At 33.6% G+C, this 18,443-nt stretch overlaps 1 protein-coding gene across 5 annotated transcripts in view; it reads right to left on the minus strand.

The window, feature by feature from the left end:
• The window catches only part of NCAM1 (neural cell adhesion molecule 1), a 479,250-nt gene that overhangs the window by 152,063 nt on the left and 308,744 nt on the right, over positions 1-18,443 (minus strand). For all 5 annotated transcript variants that reach the window (XM_053690128.1, XM_053690125.1, XM_053690126.1 and 2 more), the window contains exons 2-8: positions 17,437-17,511; positions 14,510-14,719; positions 13,873-14,016; positions 12,948-13,085; positions 10,975-11,092; positions 8,630-8,793; positions 6,355-6,497 (exon numbers count right to left, since the gene is read on the minus strand). In XM_053690128.1, the coding sequence (XP_053546103.1) occupies positions 6,355-6,497; positions 8,630-8,793; positions 10,975-11,092; positions 12,948-13,085; positions 13,873-14,016; positions 14,510-14,719; positions 17,437-17,511 (992 nt within the window). The remainder of the gene's footprint in view (positions 1-6,354; positions 6,498-8,629; positions 8,794-10,974; positions 11,093-12,947; positions 13,086-13,872; positions 14,017-14,509; positions 14,720-17,436; positions 17,512-18,443) is intronic.

Raw genomic sequence — 18,443 nt, forward strand, 5'->3', positions numbered from 1 at the left:
TATGTATTTATATGTGTATATATGTATTTGTATGTGTATATATGTATTATATGTGTATATATGTATTTATATGTGTATATATGTATTTATATGCGTATATATGTATTTGTATATGTACAGGGAGTGCAGAATTATTAGGCAAATGAGTATTTTGACCACATCATCCTCTTTATGCATGTTGTCTTACTCCAAGCTGTATAGGCTCGAAAGCCTACTACCAATTAAGCATATTAGGTGATGTGCATCTCTGTAATGAGAAGGGGTGTGGTCTAATGACATCAACACCCTATATCAGGTGTGCATAATTATTAGGCAACTTCCTTTCCTTTGGCAAAATGGGTCAAAAGAAGGACTTGACAGGCTCAGAAAAGTCAAAAATAGTGAGATATCTTGCAGAGGGATGCAGCACTCTTAAAATTGCAAAGCTTCTGAAGCGTGATCATCGAACAATCAAGCGTTTCATTCAAAATAGTCAACAGGGTCGCAAGAAGCGTGTGGAAAAACCAAGGCGCAAAATAACTGCCCATGAACTGAGAAAAGTCAAGCGTGCACGCAATCCGTATGATCGGATTTGCGTGCAAGTAAGGGTGTTAGTTTTTTCCACTTTTCCCGTTCCATTGAAGTCTATTGGGAAATACGTTATCATGGTCAGGGTATTCAGACTTCGGCTTTTTGTGGGTGTTGTGTTAGCACTCATGCAAAAAATGTTTAATTTCAACTTGTAATATGCGTGTTATCCGATGCTTACAAAAAGCTAACGCGCAAGCGGGAGTGTATGAGTTACATGAGAGAGAGTGTGCGCGGTACCTGGGAATATCAAGGGAGAGAATGGCATAGTGTGTCAGGTTATATTACGCAGAGCAAGTGGACATGTTGCATTGTGCTTGTGCCTGGATATGAATGACAGGGAGCGAGAAAATGTTGCCTTGTGGGTGACAGAGTGATAAATTCTTCTTGCTCAAGTGCCAGTTAATGAGAGATAGTCACAGTGTCAGGTTGTACCATTGCCAGATTATAAGGCAGTAAATCAGGTTCTGAAAGTACCAGTTTATAAGGAATGAAGAATGAGAATCTTGCATTCTGCACAGGTGAGTGTGTGTATGTGTTTGTACGTGTGTGTATGTGTGTATATGTATGTGTTTATCTGTCTGTGTGCGTGCATGTATTTATGTGTGTTGATGTATGCATGTGTGTGTATTTATGTGTGTTGATGTATGCATGTGTGTATGTGTGTGTGTGTGTGTTTGTACATGTGTGTATGTGTGTGTGTGTGTTTGTACGTGTGTGTATGTGTGTGTGTGGGTATGTGTCATTTCTGTATGTGTTTTATGTGTGTTGTGTATATGTGAGTGCATGTGTGTGTGTTTATGTATATGTGTGTGCGTATGTGTGTGTGTGTGTGTGTGTATATGTGTGGTCATGTGTCATTTCTATATGTGTATGTGTGGTCATGTGACATTAGTATTTCTATGTATGTGTATGTGTGTGTTTGTGTGTGTGTGTGTGTGTGTGTGTATGTGCCTGTGTGTGTATGTGTTTGTACATGTGTGTATGTGTATGTGTCTGTGTGTATGTGTTTGTACGTGTGTGTATGTGTGTATGTGTGTGTGTATGTGTTTGTACGTGTGTGTACGTGTGTGTGTGGGTATGTGTCATTTCTGTATGTGTTTTTATGTGTGTTGTGTATATGTGAGTGCATGTGTGTGTGTGTTTATGTATATGTGTGTGCTTATGTGTGTGTGTATGTGTGGTCATGTGTAATTTTTATATGTGTGTGTGTGTGGTCATGTGACATTAGTATTTCTATGTATATGTGTGTTTGTGTGTGTGTGTATGTGTTTGTACGTGTGTGTATGTGTGTGTGTATGTGTGTGTTTGTACGTGTGTGTATGTGTATGTGTTTGTACGTGTGTGTGTGTGTATGTATGTGTATGTGTGTTTGTACATGTGTGTATGTGTGTGTGTATATGTTTGTACGTGTGTGTGTATGTAAGTGTGTATGTATGTGTGTGTTTGTACATGTGTGTATGTGTGTGTGTATGTGTTTGTACGTGTGTGTATGTGTGTGTTTGTACGTGTGTGTATGTGTTTGTATGTGTGTGTATGTGTGTGTTTGTACGTGTGTGTATGTGTATGTGTGTATGTGTTTGTACGTGTGTGTATGTGTGTGAGTGTGGGTATGTGTCATTTCTGTATGTGTTTTTATGTGTGCTGTGTGTGTGTGTTTATGTATATGTGTGTGCGTATGTGTGTGTGTGTATATGTGTGGTCATGTGTCATTTCTATATGTGTGTGTGGTCATGTGTCATTAGTATTTATATGTATGTGTATATGTGTATATGTATGGTCATGTGTCATTTGCATGTCTATGTATGTGTATGCGTATATGTGTATGTGTGTGGTCATGTGTCATTTGTATGTCTATGTATGTCTATATGTATAGCCATGTGTCATTCGTATTTCTATGTATGTGTATATGTATGGTCATGTGTCATTTGTATTTCTATGTATGTGTATATGTGTATGTGTGTGGTCATGTGTCATTTGTATGTCTATGTATGTCTATTTGTATGGCCATGTGTAATTTGTATTTCTATGTATGTGTATATGTGTGGTCATGTGTCATTTGTATATCCATGTGTGGATTATTTTTTGTGCTCAGTTATCTGGGAACAAATACCCCTTTGTAAAACAATAAAAAAGAACATATTTTGATTGCGTATGTTTGAACATCTGTTACATTTGCAGGGGGAAGATTGGTCAGAAAATGAGGAGAGGAGAATTTATACTGAAACGTCCAAACATCTCAACACAAGTGACCAAGTTCCATTGCACACACAGCTTAGTAAACCTCCCCTTGCAAAGGGCTTTTAACCCCAGATCTATTAGATGCTCAGAGATCCATGACCTCAGTAATATAGTTTCACAGTATTGCAAAGGAAGAAGGTGACATGAATGGGGAGGATGTGTTTATACCACAGTAATACAACAGACTCCTACGCTGTACTTCATAGGGGGACAAAATAGTCTTCCATTATCTAATAAGACATAAGCGCTATCCCTTTAATAAGATTACATAAGGGTCTTCTACATACAGTCAATAGGTTATTGCATTCTATAAAGGAAACACTGACTGCCCCCTGCAGGATAAACAGGGTAAATAACTCAACATGCTGGCTGTGTAAGCCCTGAATGGCTGCTATTAGCACAACCAGTGCTGATTGGTCTGCAATTGGGATATTTTAAAAACTATTTATGATAATGATACATCACTAATTAGAGAGAGGTTGATGCTATTATTCACAGTAAAGAAACAGTAACAGTGAGAAATATGCTATAGATCACTGACAGTCAAGTTCATAACACATAAGGGCAGCAGAACAATATTATTAAAGCCGTAAGGGCTGTATATAAATCCTGTACAATAAAAACAATATCTAGTCCCAGTTGCAGTAAAACCAAACACTGTCAATCTCAATCAGACGGATAATCCCATCGAGAAGCTTCTGTGTGCTTTGGAGTTTATAGAATGTTTATCATTTTACCAACTCCATAAGCGGTTTGCATATTCCCTTTAATTCTGCTGTGCAAATCATTCAGCACAGCAATCTAGTGAAGTAGGGGAGCTGGTTTATTGAGAGCTACAAATCCTCATATATATTTTACATTTGTTTTGTCTGTTTTGTGTTATATACTTTGTTTTTTTTGTGTAGTTTCAAACTACTTTCTAGTGCTCTCTGTGGTTATTGGGGTACTGTATATAAATTCATGGGTATTACACTTACAAGATATTTCTTAAAAATGTCCACAGGAACAAATTGGGTAAGGTTTCTAAACTACTGTATGCTCTGCACAGAAAATAGCTTTAAAGAAAATACGTCAAGACCCCAAAATGTGTTGTTTAGGAAGAGTAGGGTGATATTATACAACCCTTCAACGCTATAAAGGGCAATATATATGTAAACAAAATGTCATCAGATATGATAGGACAAATACAGTAAATTAATTACAGAATGCTCTGTATATGCAACAGCTTATTCTAAAGATGCCCTAAATAAAGCAGTTGTTTATCCCGCTTGTATAATGTCACCATTTCACACCTTTATGTATCTATACAATTATCTATGTCTAGTAGACAAGGAGAAGATGACATGGCAGTGTGGTATTGGCTCAGAGGAAGTCTTAAATTTACCACTACCTCCCAAGCCACCAGAAAGACACATTTTTAGATAAAGTGGTTTCTCATGTTCTCCCACAGATAATTTGCAATTAGACCCGACATGGTACTGAATCTATGAAAAAAAACTTTTTGCATGGGGTTTTGTACAGTTTTTGGATTTATCAAATTCAAAACTATTACTCTTTACAAAACACATTCAATACTGAATCAGTTTGCTGCCATTTCTTCCTTTCACATATTTAGTGTAGTTTATCTTCCATGTATATGTGCAAAACCCCAGCAAAAAAATATTTTATATATATACATAATAATAATATATATATATATATATATATATTATATATCTAAAATAAAACTAAATATTTAATTTAATTATATGTAAAATTAAAAATAAATATACATATATATATATAACATAAAAAAACAAAGAAAAGCCCCGTGAAAACATATCTCTTGTTGTTTCACGTGTTTACTACATCCAGATAAGAATAATAAGAATATAATAGCATACAGTTAAACTGTATGTTTTCTGCATTAATAAAAACGGGGGTCATACAACTGTTTCCATTGCTGATTTCTTAATCATTTGGAATATGTCCAGAAATGGATATATACATTATATATATAATATATATAACACAACAGACTGTAAAGTCAAGACCAAAGACGGTAACTAAAGCAGAACACATAGCCACAAGCAATTTATATCCCATTCTGTCATAGGTGCCTGCCCAACAGTTACACTCGAGCCGTACGGTTGGGTCCGGTCAACAATGCAAGACAGGAGAGGTGAGAGTTTCAAAAATAGTCAGCAGTTTCGCAGATTTGCAGGAAATCTGACAGCACTCCGAGCTCAGCATGCATGATAGGGTTAAACTGTGCAATAAGTGTTGGATAAATATCTGGCCATGTAGAAAGCTTTTAGGTGCCTGTGCAGACAAATCATCTTAATAAGCATACCATAGTATTCTAGCAGGGAGGTAAATTATACTGCACATAGCCAATATGATATGAGTTAAATAGACACAACATAAAGCTCCAATGCATGACAGTTTGACTCATTATCTACATGATTCAAACATAAAAAACAAACTGTTGTATTAATACTAATAGTTAATATTTAGTATCTTCATTTTATATATTACTTCAAAAGGAGAACAAGCATGATTCTACAAATTCTGGGGTGAGTGGACACAGTATGAGGAAATACTAATTCCCCATTCTCAGAAAGCTAAGAGAAAAAAATGTAGTATGCATAAGGGAGATGATGAATATTATGTTTCTCTGGTAGTGTCATCAAAACTGCTGATTATTTTTGCCTTTGTCACAGCGACAATCCATCCGCACACATTTGCTGTGGTTCTTTCTTTTCATACTTACATTTGTTTGCGCAAATAACTGTCGGGCCTTGAAGGATACCAGTTTCTTAATGATCCAGTTTAAGTCCTGTAGATACCAACTACCCTCTGAACACCCAATGATGATGTCACTGAACACGTTATAACCATTTATTCTACCTTAGTACCAGAGTCGCCTGCAATGCATTGCTATATCACTTGCTGAGTCTTAAATTCATACAAAATAAATATATTTCATATCTTGATGCATGTGAAAATCTAACTGTAAAAAGGTTAACACCTCCTCTGCCTTTATGTGCTTATTAAACCTAAGTTGTCCAGTTAGATGTGCTAATAAAGCTTGTTTATTCTAACAACTAGACTTAACCATATGCTCAGAAGATAAACATCAAGCCAGGAAGCTATATCAGCACATGTATCCTTTTGTAGATGTTATCAGATGTCTTTACCCTAAAATTCTAAGTGATATAATTCCAGACATATTTTTGGATAATAGTTTATAGATTAATCAATTATCTCCAGAGTTCATAATAACTTCACCTGCACTAAAACTCAGGTCTACTAGAATAAAATTTAAAAAAATATGCATTGCAAGCCATTCTTGTAATAAAAGTACATGAAGAATGGAATATCAAATAATAAATATATAAATTATAATAGGAACTGCAGAGGAAGGTAAATACTAAACCATACTGCTGCTTTACAGTGACAAATATTCTGCAGAAGACACATATTGTACAAATTTAAAGGTTCTGTTGGGTGATTCAGTGACATCATCATCCTGCGCTGTGATAACGCATTTTCCACTGAAGTTACCTTTTCATCATTACTGATGTTGCGGGTTGACGTTCTCCAGGTGATGCTGGGTAAAGGATCACCAGATGCTTCACAAGTCAAGGTGATTTGGTCTTCAAGTTCCACTGCAGTTTTGTTTTCTACATAGGTGATTTTGGGTTTTGCTAAAGAGAAAAAAGAAAAAGTAACAAAAATATTAAACTTTGCAAATTATTATCAAGGTGTAAAAAAACATTCTTAAAACAAACAAAGGTTAAGAGAGAATTATTGGGGAAAATAATAAATATGTAACATGGATTGTATCAATTAATAAGGTCAGAGGAGCAAAATAAGGCCGGTGTTTACACGATGTGCATGTATATAAGACATACTTTACAGCTGAATTTGCAGCATATACGATGTGCATGTATATAAGATACTTCACAGCTGAATTTGCAGCATATAAGATGTGCATGTATATAAGATACTTTACAGCTGACTTTGCAGCATATAAGATGTGCATGTATATAAGATACTTCACAGCTGAATTTGCAGCATATAAGATGTGCATATATATAAGATACTTTACAGCTGAATTTGCAGCATATAAAATGTGCATGTATGTAAGACATACTTTACAGCTGAATTTGCAGCATATAAGATGTGCATGTATATAAGACATACTTTACAGCTGAATTTGCAGCATATAAGATGTGCATGCAAATAAGATACTTTACAGCTGAATTTGCAGCATATAAGATGTGCATGTATATAAGATACTTCACAGCTGAATTTGCAGCATATAAGATGTGCATGTATATAAAATACTTTACAGCTGAATTTGCAGCATATAAGATGTGCATGTATATAAGATACTTCACAGCTGAATTTGCAGCATATAAGATGTGCATGTATATAAGATACTTCACAGCTGAATTTGCAGCATATAAGATGTGCATGTATATAAGGTACTTCACAGCTGAATTTGCAGCATATAAGATGTGCATGTATATAAGATACTTCACAGCTGAATTTGCAGCATATAAGATGTGCATGTATATAAGATACTTCACAGCTGAATTTGCAGCATATAAGATGTGCATGTATATAAGATACTTCACAGCTGAATTTGCAGCATATAAGATGTGCATGTATATAAGGTATACTTTACAGCTGAATTTGCAGCATATAAGATGTGCATGTATATAAGATACTTCACAGCTGAATTTGCAGCATATAAGATGTGCATGTATATAAGATACTTTACAGCTGAATTTGCAGCATATAAGATGTGCATGTATATAAGATACTTTACAGCTGAATTTGCAGCATATAAGATGTGCATGTATATAAGACATACTTTACAGCTGAATTTGCAGCATATAAAATGTGCTTGTATATAAGACACACTTTACAGCTGAATTTGCAGCATATAAGATGTGCATGTATATAAAACATACTTCACAGCTGAATTTGCAGCATATAAGATGTGCATGTATATAAGATACTTTACAGCTGAATTTGCAGCATATAAGATGTGCATGTATGTAAGATACTTCACAGCTGAATTTGCAGCATATAAGATGTGCATGTATATAAGATACTTTACAGCTGAATTTGCAGCATATAAGATGTGCATGTATATAAGATACTTTACAGCTGAATTTGCAGCATATAAGATGTGCATGTATATAAGACATACTTTACAGCTGAATTTGCAGCATATAAAATGTGCTTGTATATAAGACACACTTTACAGCTGAATTTGCAGCATATAAGATGTGCATGTATATAAAACATACTTCACAGCTGAATTTGCAGCATATAAGATGTGCATGTATATAAGATACTTTACAGCTGAATTTGCAGCATATAAGATGTGCATGTATGTAAGATACTTTACAGCTGAATTTGCAGCATATAAGATGTGCATGTATATGACATACTTTACAGCTGAATTTGCAGCATATAAGATGTGCATGTATATAAGATACTTTACAGCTGAATTTGCAGCATATAAGATGTGCATGTATATAAGACATACTTTACAGCTGAATTTGCAGCATATAAAATGTGCTTGTATATAAGACACACTTTACAGCTGAATTTGCAGCATATAAGATGTGCATGTATATAAAACATACTTCACAGCTGAATTTGCAGCATATAAAATGTGCATGTATATAAGATACTTTACAGCTGAATTTGCAGCATATAAGATGTGCATGTATATAAGACATACTTTATGGATAACATTGGAAGTAAAAGAATGTACAATTAATATAAGTGGGACAAATGCTTCTGTTATTTGTCTTACCATAGACTTTCAGCATTATGATGACTTCATTGTCTCCAGCCTTGTTCTCAGCAATACATGAATATTCTGCTTCATCGTCCTTCTCTACTCGATAGATGGTCATCTCCGTGTTGTCTTCATTAAAACCAAATTTTTCATCCCCTTCTTCAATCGTCTCCCCTCTCCTGCAAGGAATCAATGGGAAGAGGGAACCATGTATGATATTCCAAATGATAATCAGATATATTTGTTTGACTTGGGTGCAAATGGTGCGTGCTGATTGGACAAGCTGCATTAGGACGTATACGCCAGAAGTTAAAACACTACATACTGTTAATTAATCACATTTATTCAAATAATATGTCATCACAGCCACTTATAGGTGCTTCTATCATAAATATGCTCTACAGTAGCACTAAAAATGGTGCTGATGCTGAAAATAGTAACCAGGCAACAGTAGGAGCTATACTTTTGTATAATTAAGTAGTTAGACACTTTTTTCTAACAAAGTATTTTTGTGCATTTGGGGCACTTACAAACCATTACTGAATACTTTTTTTTTTTTTGTGCTAATTAGAGATGTGCACAATTATCACAAAAATCAGATTTATTTATTTTATTGGTGCTTATTACAGATGTGCACAATTATCACAAAAATCTGATTTATTTATTTTATTGGTGCTAATTAGAGATGTGCACAATTATCACAAAAATCAGATTTATTTATTTTATTGGTGCTTATTACAGATGTGCACAATTATCACAAAAATCTGATTTATTTATTTTATTGGTGCTAATTAGAGATGTGCACAATTATCACAAAAATCAGATTTATTTATTTTATTGGTGCTAATTAGAGATGTGCACAATTATCACAAAAATCAGATTTATTTATTTTATTGGTTCTTATTAGAGATGTGCACAATTATCACAAAAATCAGATTTATTTATTTTATTGGTGCTAATTAGAGATGTGCACAATTATCACAAAAATCAGATTTATTTATTTTATTGGTGCTTATTACAGATGTGCACAATTATCACAAAAATCTGATTTATTTATTTTATTGGTGCTTATTAGAGATGTGCACAATTATCACAAAAAATCTGATTTATTTATTTTATTGGTGCTAATTAGAGATGTGCACAATTATCACAAAAATCAGATTTATTTATTTTATTGGTGCTTATTAGAGATGTGCACAATTATCACAAAAATCTGATTTATTTATTTTATTGGTGCTTATTAAAGATGTGCACAATTATCACAAAAAATCTGATTTATTTATTTTATTGGTGCTAATTAGAGATGTGCACAATTATCACAAAAATCAGATTTATTTATTTTATTGGTGCTTATTAGAGATGTGCACAATTATCACAAAAATCAGATTTATTTATTTTATTGGTGCTTATTAGAGATGTGCACAATTATCACAAAAATCAGATTTATTTATTTTATTGGTGCTTATTAGAGATGTGCACAATTATCACAAAAATCAGATTTATTTATTTTTAAACATAACTAATATCTGAATGAATGCACCAACGAAAATAATGAAAATGAAAAAATACTGATGAAAACCGTCCGTATGCATTTGTTTACATTATTTATTTTTTAGAGGTTAATACGTTAGCGTGCTCTCTATGTAGCTTTGAAACATTTACATTAATTTTAACAAAAACGAAAATAAATGTTTAACGAAAATGTAGTATTCATTTTGTTTTAAATGAAACTAATACCGAATACTACAGTCAACGAATATTCAGGAAAATTAATCTCCCTGAATATTCAGAGAAAAATTTGCATCCAAAATGACATTTTCGTGGCTACACATCTCTAGTGCTTATCTAACACTTCAACTGAAGATAATTTACATCCAAGTAAAATGTGTGCTAATGGATTGTCCGGTCTTTATTCTCCGGAGATGACTGGTTTTGCACAGTTTATTTTCTGTATCTGTAATTTTGTACCATGTATCACTTTGTTTTCTCTTAGCGCATGTACCCAGTGCTACGAAATATGGAAGTGATTTAGAAATTAATAATAATAACAACAATAATGTTCTTCAATAATGCTTTCAAATGGACAGCACATTGATTTGTATTCTTAATTTATATTTATTCTACATTTTAAATGACTTCTACATGAAAGATGCATGAATGGTTCTGCATGCCTGTAAATGTATTCCAGAGAAACAGACAGAAGCAATAAGCCATTTACATTATTCTAAGTCAGTGTACACCCATTGATTGTAGCTCCACGCACACAGCATTGAGGATGAGCCAATGTGGTTCTCGTGTTTTTGAACTAAGATCCATAATCTCCAGACATATTATTTATGCTGTTTTAAGAGAGTTCTTACTTTGTCCAACTTATTGTAGGTTCAGGAAATCCGTCAGCCTCACAACTCAAGACAACAGATTCTTCCATATTTGCAGTGGCATTAACAATTAATTGACGGGCACGAACAGAGGGAGGAACTGCAGAGAACATAAGAAAAAAAATAAAGAAGCAAAAGAATATGAAGAAAGATCCTCACAAGATATTAATGAAGATACCACAGCCTTGGTTTTATGCTATATGCAAACATAGGTGGACATGATATGTACAGAACAAAAAGTCATACTCTCGACCGTCAATGGTTACCAATGCTTTACAGTCCTACTTTGAATGCATTGGGTAATATATATATCTGACAGTGTTATTCCTATCCATAAGAAACATTTTTTAAGCAGCTCGTCACATGAATTTTGGATTTATCTAATTGAACAGCCTTGACCACTTGCTTTGGTCAGTTTTCAAATAGCTTATTTTTCTCTTAAATTATTACATGTACATTTGTTTACTTGTCTAATAAAACTAAAAATATAAAGCTTGGATTACACTTTCAATCTCTGAAACATAAACACAAATAAAAATCATCATAATGTTAAGTTATACTTGCAATTTATTGTTTGTGTACATGCAAATTATTGTTTGTGTACATACAAATTATTGTTTGTGTACATGCAAATTATTGTTTGTGTACATACAAATTATTGTTTGTGTACATGCAAATTATTGTTTGTGTACATACAAATTATTGTTTGTGTACATGCAAATTATTGTTTGTGTACATACAAATTATTGTTTGTGTACATGCAAATTATTGTTTGTACACACGCAAATTATTGTTTGTACACATGCAAATTATTGTTTGTACACATGCAAATTATTGTTTGTACACATGCAAATTATTGTTGGTACACATGCAAATCATTGTTTGTACACATGCAAATTATTGTTTGTACAGTACACATGCAAATTATTGTTTGTACAGTACATATGGCAGCAGTTTTGAGAAAATGTTATACATTAGCAAGAGCACTAGAGGGCAGCAGTTTTATAATAATGTTATACATTAGCAAGAACACTAGATGGCAGCAGTTTTATAACAATGTTATACATTAGCAAGAGCACTAGATGGCAGCAGTTTTATAATAATGTTATACATAAGCAAGAGCACTAGATGGCAGCAGTTTTATATTAATGTTATACATTAGCAAGAGCACTAGATGGCAGCAGTTTTATAACAATGTTATACATTAGCAAGAGCACTAGATGGCAGCAGTTTTATAACAATGTTATACATTAGCAAGAGCACTAGATGGCAGCAGTTTTATAACAATGTTATACATTAGCAAGAGCACTAGATGGCAGCAGTTTTATAATAATGTTATACATTAGCAAGAGCACTAGATGGCAGCAGTTTTATAATAATGTTATACATTAGCAAGAGCACTAGATGGCAGCAGTTTTATAACAATGTTATACATTAGCAAGAGCACTAGATGGCAGCAGTTTTATAATAATGTTATACATTAGCAAGAGCACTAGATGGCAGCAGTTTTATAACAATGTTATACATTAGCAAGAGCACTAGAGGGCAGCACTATTTCCTGTCATGTAGTACTAATGTTATACATTAGCAAGAGCACTAGAGGGCAGCACTATTTCCTGCTATGCAGTTCTCCAGACACCTTCCTAGGCATCTCTGCAACAGAGAATATCATGTGAACCAACCAAATTTGATAAAAGATATAAATTGGAAACTTTTTTTAAATTGTATGCTCTGTCTGAAGCACAATTGCAAATGTCTGGGTTTCAAATCTCTTTAACATAATTGTTATAGAGAAATTTGGTCATTGATAATATTTGATATTACTGTTTTCATATTTTAATTCTTTGACAAGCAGATGGATTTCACCCCCTTCTTTTCAGTTCAAACCAAAAGGAAAGGTTATAATGAGTGACCTATTTTTTGCTTGATTCATTATAAAGGCCAATTCAACTCACCGTTCACAACAACTTGAATATCCTTATAGTTTATTTCCCCTCGTGCCAGGACACGGCCCTCACATCTGTAAGTCCCTTCATCTGTTTTCTTGATACCTTTGATCTGCAGGTAGTTGTTGGAAAGGACAAAAAAACGGGCTGCAAAGAGAGTTTTAAAAAGTTAAAATGCACACAATATACAAAATGAAGGAGTTCAGACATAATTTTTTTAAAGCAAACTAAGAGCTTTAGCTAAAGTTACCAAGGGAGATAAAAGTCTACTGAAAAGTGTGCGGCACAGGACTTAAAATGCCTAAAGATACATTCTTACAAAAAACAATGCTTGTAGGATATAAATATATTTATGTAGAAGATATTTAAGTTGGGTGAGAGAGAGTCCTACAGCCACCAAACAAATCAAAATCCTTAATTGATTCTGAAAATAGACCTATACAGGCAAACAAGTCTGGACACTAATACGTTATTGGAGTCCAGGAGGGGGGGGTTTGTTGAGTTTACATTTTAGTGACAAAGTCTATGCTTCTGCTCAGTTCAGCACTGTCACCTTGTAGAGTTATCCTTATGTTTTATTCTAAACTGTTAATAAAATTACAGACTTCATGTTATAAGGACAGGATAGTATGAAATATAAATTAGATACAATGGCCGCACTACTAGACTAACCAAGCATTCATTTATGGGCGTATAGCCTTGGGAATTGAATATATAGTGTGGGAGGAAATGTAGTTTACATCAAGATTCACAATTTAAAGAGCCAACTTATTTTAATATATTAAATTAAAACATTAAATTACACCAGTTACATTGTTGTCTATGAAGGTCACAGGAGTGTGGGCTAAGTAACATTAATTCTTAAAGGGCCCATATTTTTAAAAATCATCTATACAAGTTACTGGAATACAATAAGAAAGTAATGTTTCCTTACGGTCTTTCTTGAAGGTGACATCTCGTTCTTTGTGTTTCCAGATAACAATAGAGGGCATAGAGCTTGATACATCACAAACAATAACAGCATCTTCATCTTCTTGGAACTCCTGTGGGGTGGGTGCGTTCTTAAAGGTCAATTTCTCTGAAACCCAGATTGGCAAAAAAATAGCAATGGTAGTCAGTACATTGACACTTGCATATATCAATGAGAGACATCTATGCACAAAAGATTTCAAATAATATATATAACATTGTTTTAAAACAAGGTATGGGGCTCTTCAGTGGTCTGTATCTACTCCCCACAATAACATATTACTCAGTTCCTTTACCTTCTACCTAAAGCAAAACAAAGAACACTCCTTAAATCACATATTCCTGTCCTTTACATGCTAATACAATGTATTTATCTTTAGATTTCTATGAAAATTAAGTTTTGCTTCCAGTTGAAAAAGTTTTAAAAAAAAAATATAGAATTGTATTAAGAGTTAGAGAAATTAAATAATGTGTTAACATTTGTTAACATTCTGCTGCCTCCCTTAATTTGAAAACCCTGCTTTAGAAAAAAATAATAGCTATACAAGATAGGCATCTGATGTTCCCATTTTCATGTGAGAATATTGTAAATCAAAGCTTACGATATATCTTGAGATTAACGGTTCCTTCTGATTCTCCTTCTGCATCACTAGAAGCTACACATTTATAGATACCGGCATCCTGGATGCTCGCATTGTAGATGGTGAGTGTTGACGAATAGTCATCATTTTTGTTCACTGAGATTTGTTGCTGGGTAACTAGCTTCTCTCCAGTGGGTGAATACCATGAGATCTCACTGGCTTCTCCGGTTACTAAAATACAAAAAAAAAATACAAAAAAAATCTGTATGGTCAAGCTCAAAATAACATAATTTACATAGATTAAACATAACAAAAATATAGCAAGAAATTAAACTCTAAAAACTTTACTTTAGACTTTCATTATTTATTTTGTCTATTTTCCTTGTAATTAAATTCTAGAAATTGTAGTCTTTCCTTTTCTCCTAGTGACTGCACTTTTTTTAAAATATTGTTTTTAGATATTGTTATTATGAGTGTAACTGTTCTTTTAAAATTATTTTTGATGTGTTTTGTGACACTTTTTTGTTTCGCAAAACCAGAGCTCTGAGAATGCACTAACCCGACGTGCAATAACTTAAATTGTGCTCAAGTGGTCTCGTTTACTTTCAACTTGTAATATGAGTAATACATCCAACACGGTAAACCCCTTTTCACTTCTATTTGGCCAAATGTGCTTGGAAGTTTAATTATTATTATTATGATTATTAGTATTATTATTATTATTATTATGATATTATTATTAGTATTATTATTATTATATTATTATTAGTATTATTATTATGATATTATTATTAGTATTAGTATTATTATATTATTATTATTATATTATTATTAGTATTATTATTATTATTATTATTATTATATTATTATTAGTATTATTATTATATTATTATTAGCGATATTATTAGTATTATTATTAGTATTATTATTATGAAAAAAGGTGAAGTTACATAATTTGATTGTAAAAATAACAGTAAGTGCATATTTGTGCATAACTTATTTGTAGGGATAGATTTTTCAGTGAATGATACGGACAATCCCAACCGCTATATTAGTGCAAAATGATGACCACAGAGTTAAATATTAAGGATGCTGTGGGGTAGAGATGGGGGACTCCTTTTTATGGCCAATTTCTACCTTTATGTATTTTTTTAATCCCTTTCCTCACCCCTTTACCTCTCTCCTTGCCCCGCAAAAAGCATCAAAACATTACAAGTTTTGGTAAGTTGTCACTTTTGACATTTGGGGTACAGTACTGAAAGGAATGTATAGCCACCGAGCACCAGTAGATCAGCTTTTTCCCTACAGGCATAAACAACGGTTTTATTCTGCAAATAGTTTTTAAAAAAATCACTAATTGATTTTAAAATAAAGTCTTTTAGATGCAAGAAGGACCAAAAACAACTTTTATGTGGGCTTTTTATTTACCAGACTGATAGATCAAGGGCACAGAGCTCAATTACTGAGCTGATGAAGCCCGTGGTTTGCTGCAAAGTCAATTTGTAAACTTTTCATGAGATTCTCAAAGGAAAGACAGACTTTCAAAAGCTGCTTTTGCTAAGTGATAAAACATTATTTTTAGTCCTTTAATACAGTTTATTTTAAGAAGAAAAACATTGTATAATTTTATTTTCATTTCCCTCTGTGTACGGCATTAATATTAACCCCAAGCATGTTTCTTGTTGTAAGCACTTGGCTATATCTGAATCTTTTGCCAACATCTATGCATCCAATAAGGTCCTATGCATTTTGTATTTTGATGGGCATATGACAATAAAGGGGCATTTGTTCCCACTAAACGAAACAGAAGCTTACATTCTAAAGACGGTTGTAAGCTGTGTGAGCAATCGTGCCCATCCCCTCCATACACTGATTAAATAAAAAAAGCATTAAAGACTTGACAAAATTGTACAAGGACATTTCAGTGCAAATGAATCAAACCCATTAATAGTTTAAAAAAGCAGGACTGAAAAATAATGTCTGTTAAATATCAGCACCATTTACTAAGGCTTTGTAAGATCCATATTTGGACCGTGAGCGGGTTAATGCCGATTTTGGAGCACATGCAGTCTTTAACACACGAATGTGCGCTTAGTGCATTCCCACCACTTATAAGTAATGTTCCAATACTGGCTACTGGAATGTGTTAATGTGTCAAACTCAGAGCTATAAACAAAGCTTCATTAGATTTATCTGGAGAATTAAAAAAGATTTTTGTACATCATTTAGGCGCAAACAAATCTCTACTGAAGAAACTTTGCATGGAGACTTAGGGCCAGATTACCAGTGGCGCGCTAACAGTTGTGCAAGAACTATATCAGGCTTTGCTTATGTGTGGGTGTCGGAAATAGCGCTTGTATTATAAGTTGAAAGTAAATGCGATTTCTTGATCACAATTGAAGTTAACACGCGTCGGGTATGTATATGTGTGTGTTTATATGTGTATTTATATAATTACAGACTTATATACACACACATATATACATATACTGTATAAAAGTTCATTGGAGCCCTTTGTATTCAAGTAGAGGAAAACATGTAAAAGCATATTTATGCAATATTCATATTGAATAGAGGGTTTAACTATAACTATGTATAAGATATGTATAAATATATATATATATATATATATATATATACACGGTATATATATATATATATATATATATACACACATACCTATCTATATACGTAATTGTTTTAGAATAGAAAGATAGATAGATAAATAGATCGATAGATAAATAGATAGATAGATAGACATACAGACAGACAGAGACAGACAGACATACAGATAGATAGATAGATAGATAGATAGATAGATAGATAGATGATAGAGACAGACAGACAGACAGATAATAGATAGAGATAAATATATTTAGGGAATTATATCTCACAACTGAGTTGCACTAAAAGAGTCACTAATAACTATACAGGACAATGATACTAACCTTCACATAAGAAGAATTTTGACTCCCCAAGACTGATCTCTCCTTGGTCTGGTACTATGTTCACTTGTAGTGCAGCTGAAAGAAAACACATAAGTAAACATTAAAGCTAGATATGTAGTAAAAAAACAAATAAATCTTGTGCCTGCACATAACACATAATGGGGCCTATCTATCAAGCACCGAATGGAGCATGATGCCCCGTGTTTCTGGCGAGCCTGCAGGTTTGCCAGAAACAGCAGTTGTGAAGCAGCGGTCTAAAGACCGCTGCTCCATAACCTGTCCGCCTGCTCTGAGCAGACATCGCAGGAATTCAACCCGATCGAGTATGATCAGGTTGATTGACACCCGCTGCTGGTGGCTGATTGGCCGCGAGTCTGCAGGGGGTGGCATTGCACCTGCAGCTCACAATAGCTGCTGGTGCAATGCTGAATATGGAGAGCGTATTGCTCTCCGCATTCAGTGATGTCTGTCGGACCTGATCTGCACTGTTGGATCAGGTCCAACAGACATTTGATAAATTGGCCTCAATGCCTTGAAGAAAATCAGGTACAGTAGCCAAACAATAACACATATAAAAGGCACAGTCTACACCAGAATTTGTATTGTTTAAAAAAATAGATAATCCCTTTATTACCCATTCCCCAGTTTTGCACAACCAACACAGTTATAATAATATACTTTTTACCTCTGTGATTACCTTGTATCTAAGCCTCTGCAGACTGCTCCTTATCTCAGTTATATTAATATACTTTTTACCTCTGTGATTACCTTGTATCTAAGCTTCTGCAAACTGCCCCATATCTCACTTATATTAATATACATTTTATCTCTGTGATTACCTTGTATCTAAGCTTCTGCAAACTGCCCCTTATCTCACTTATATTAATATACTTTTTACCTCTGTGATTACTTTGTATCTAAGCTTCTGCAAACTGCCCCTTATCTCACTTATATTAATATACTTTTTACCTCTGTGATTACCTTGTATCTAAGCTTCTGCAAACTGC

Source organism: Bombina bombina, chromosome 8 (genome assembly GCF_027579735.1).
Source record: "Bombina bombina isolate aBomBom1 chromosome 8, aBomBom1.pri, whole genome shotgun sequence".
Classification (NCBI taxonomy): Eukaryota; Metazoa; Chordata; class Amphibia; order Anura; family Bombinatoridae; genus Bombina; species Bombina bombina.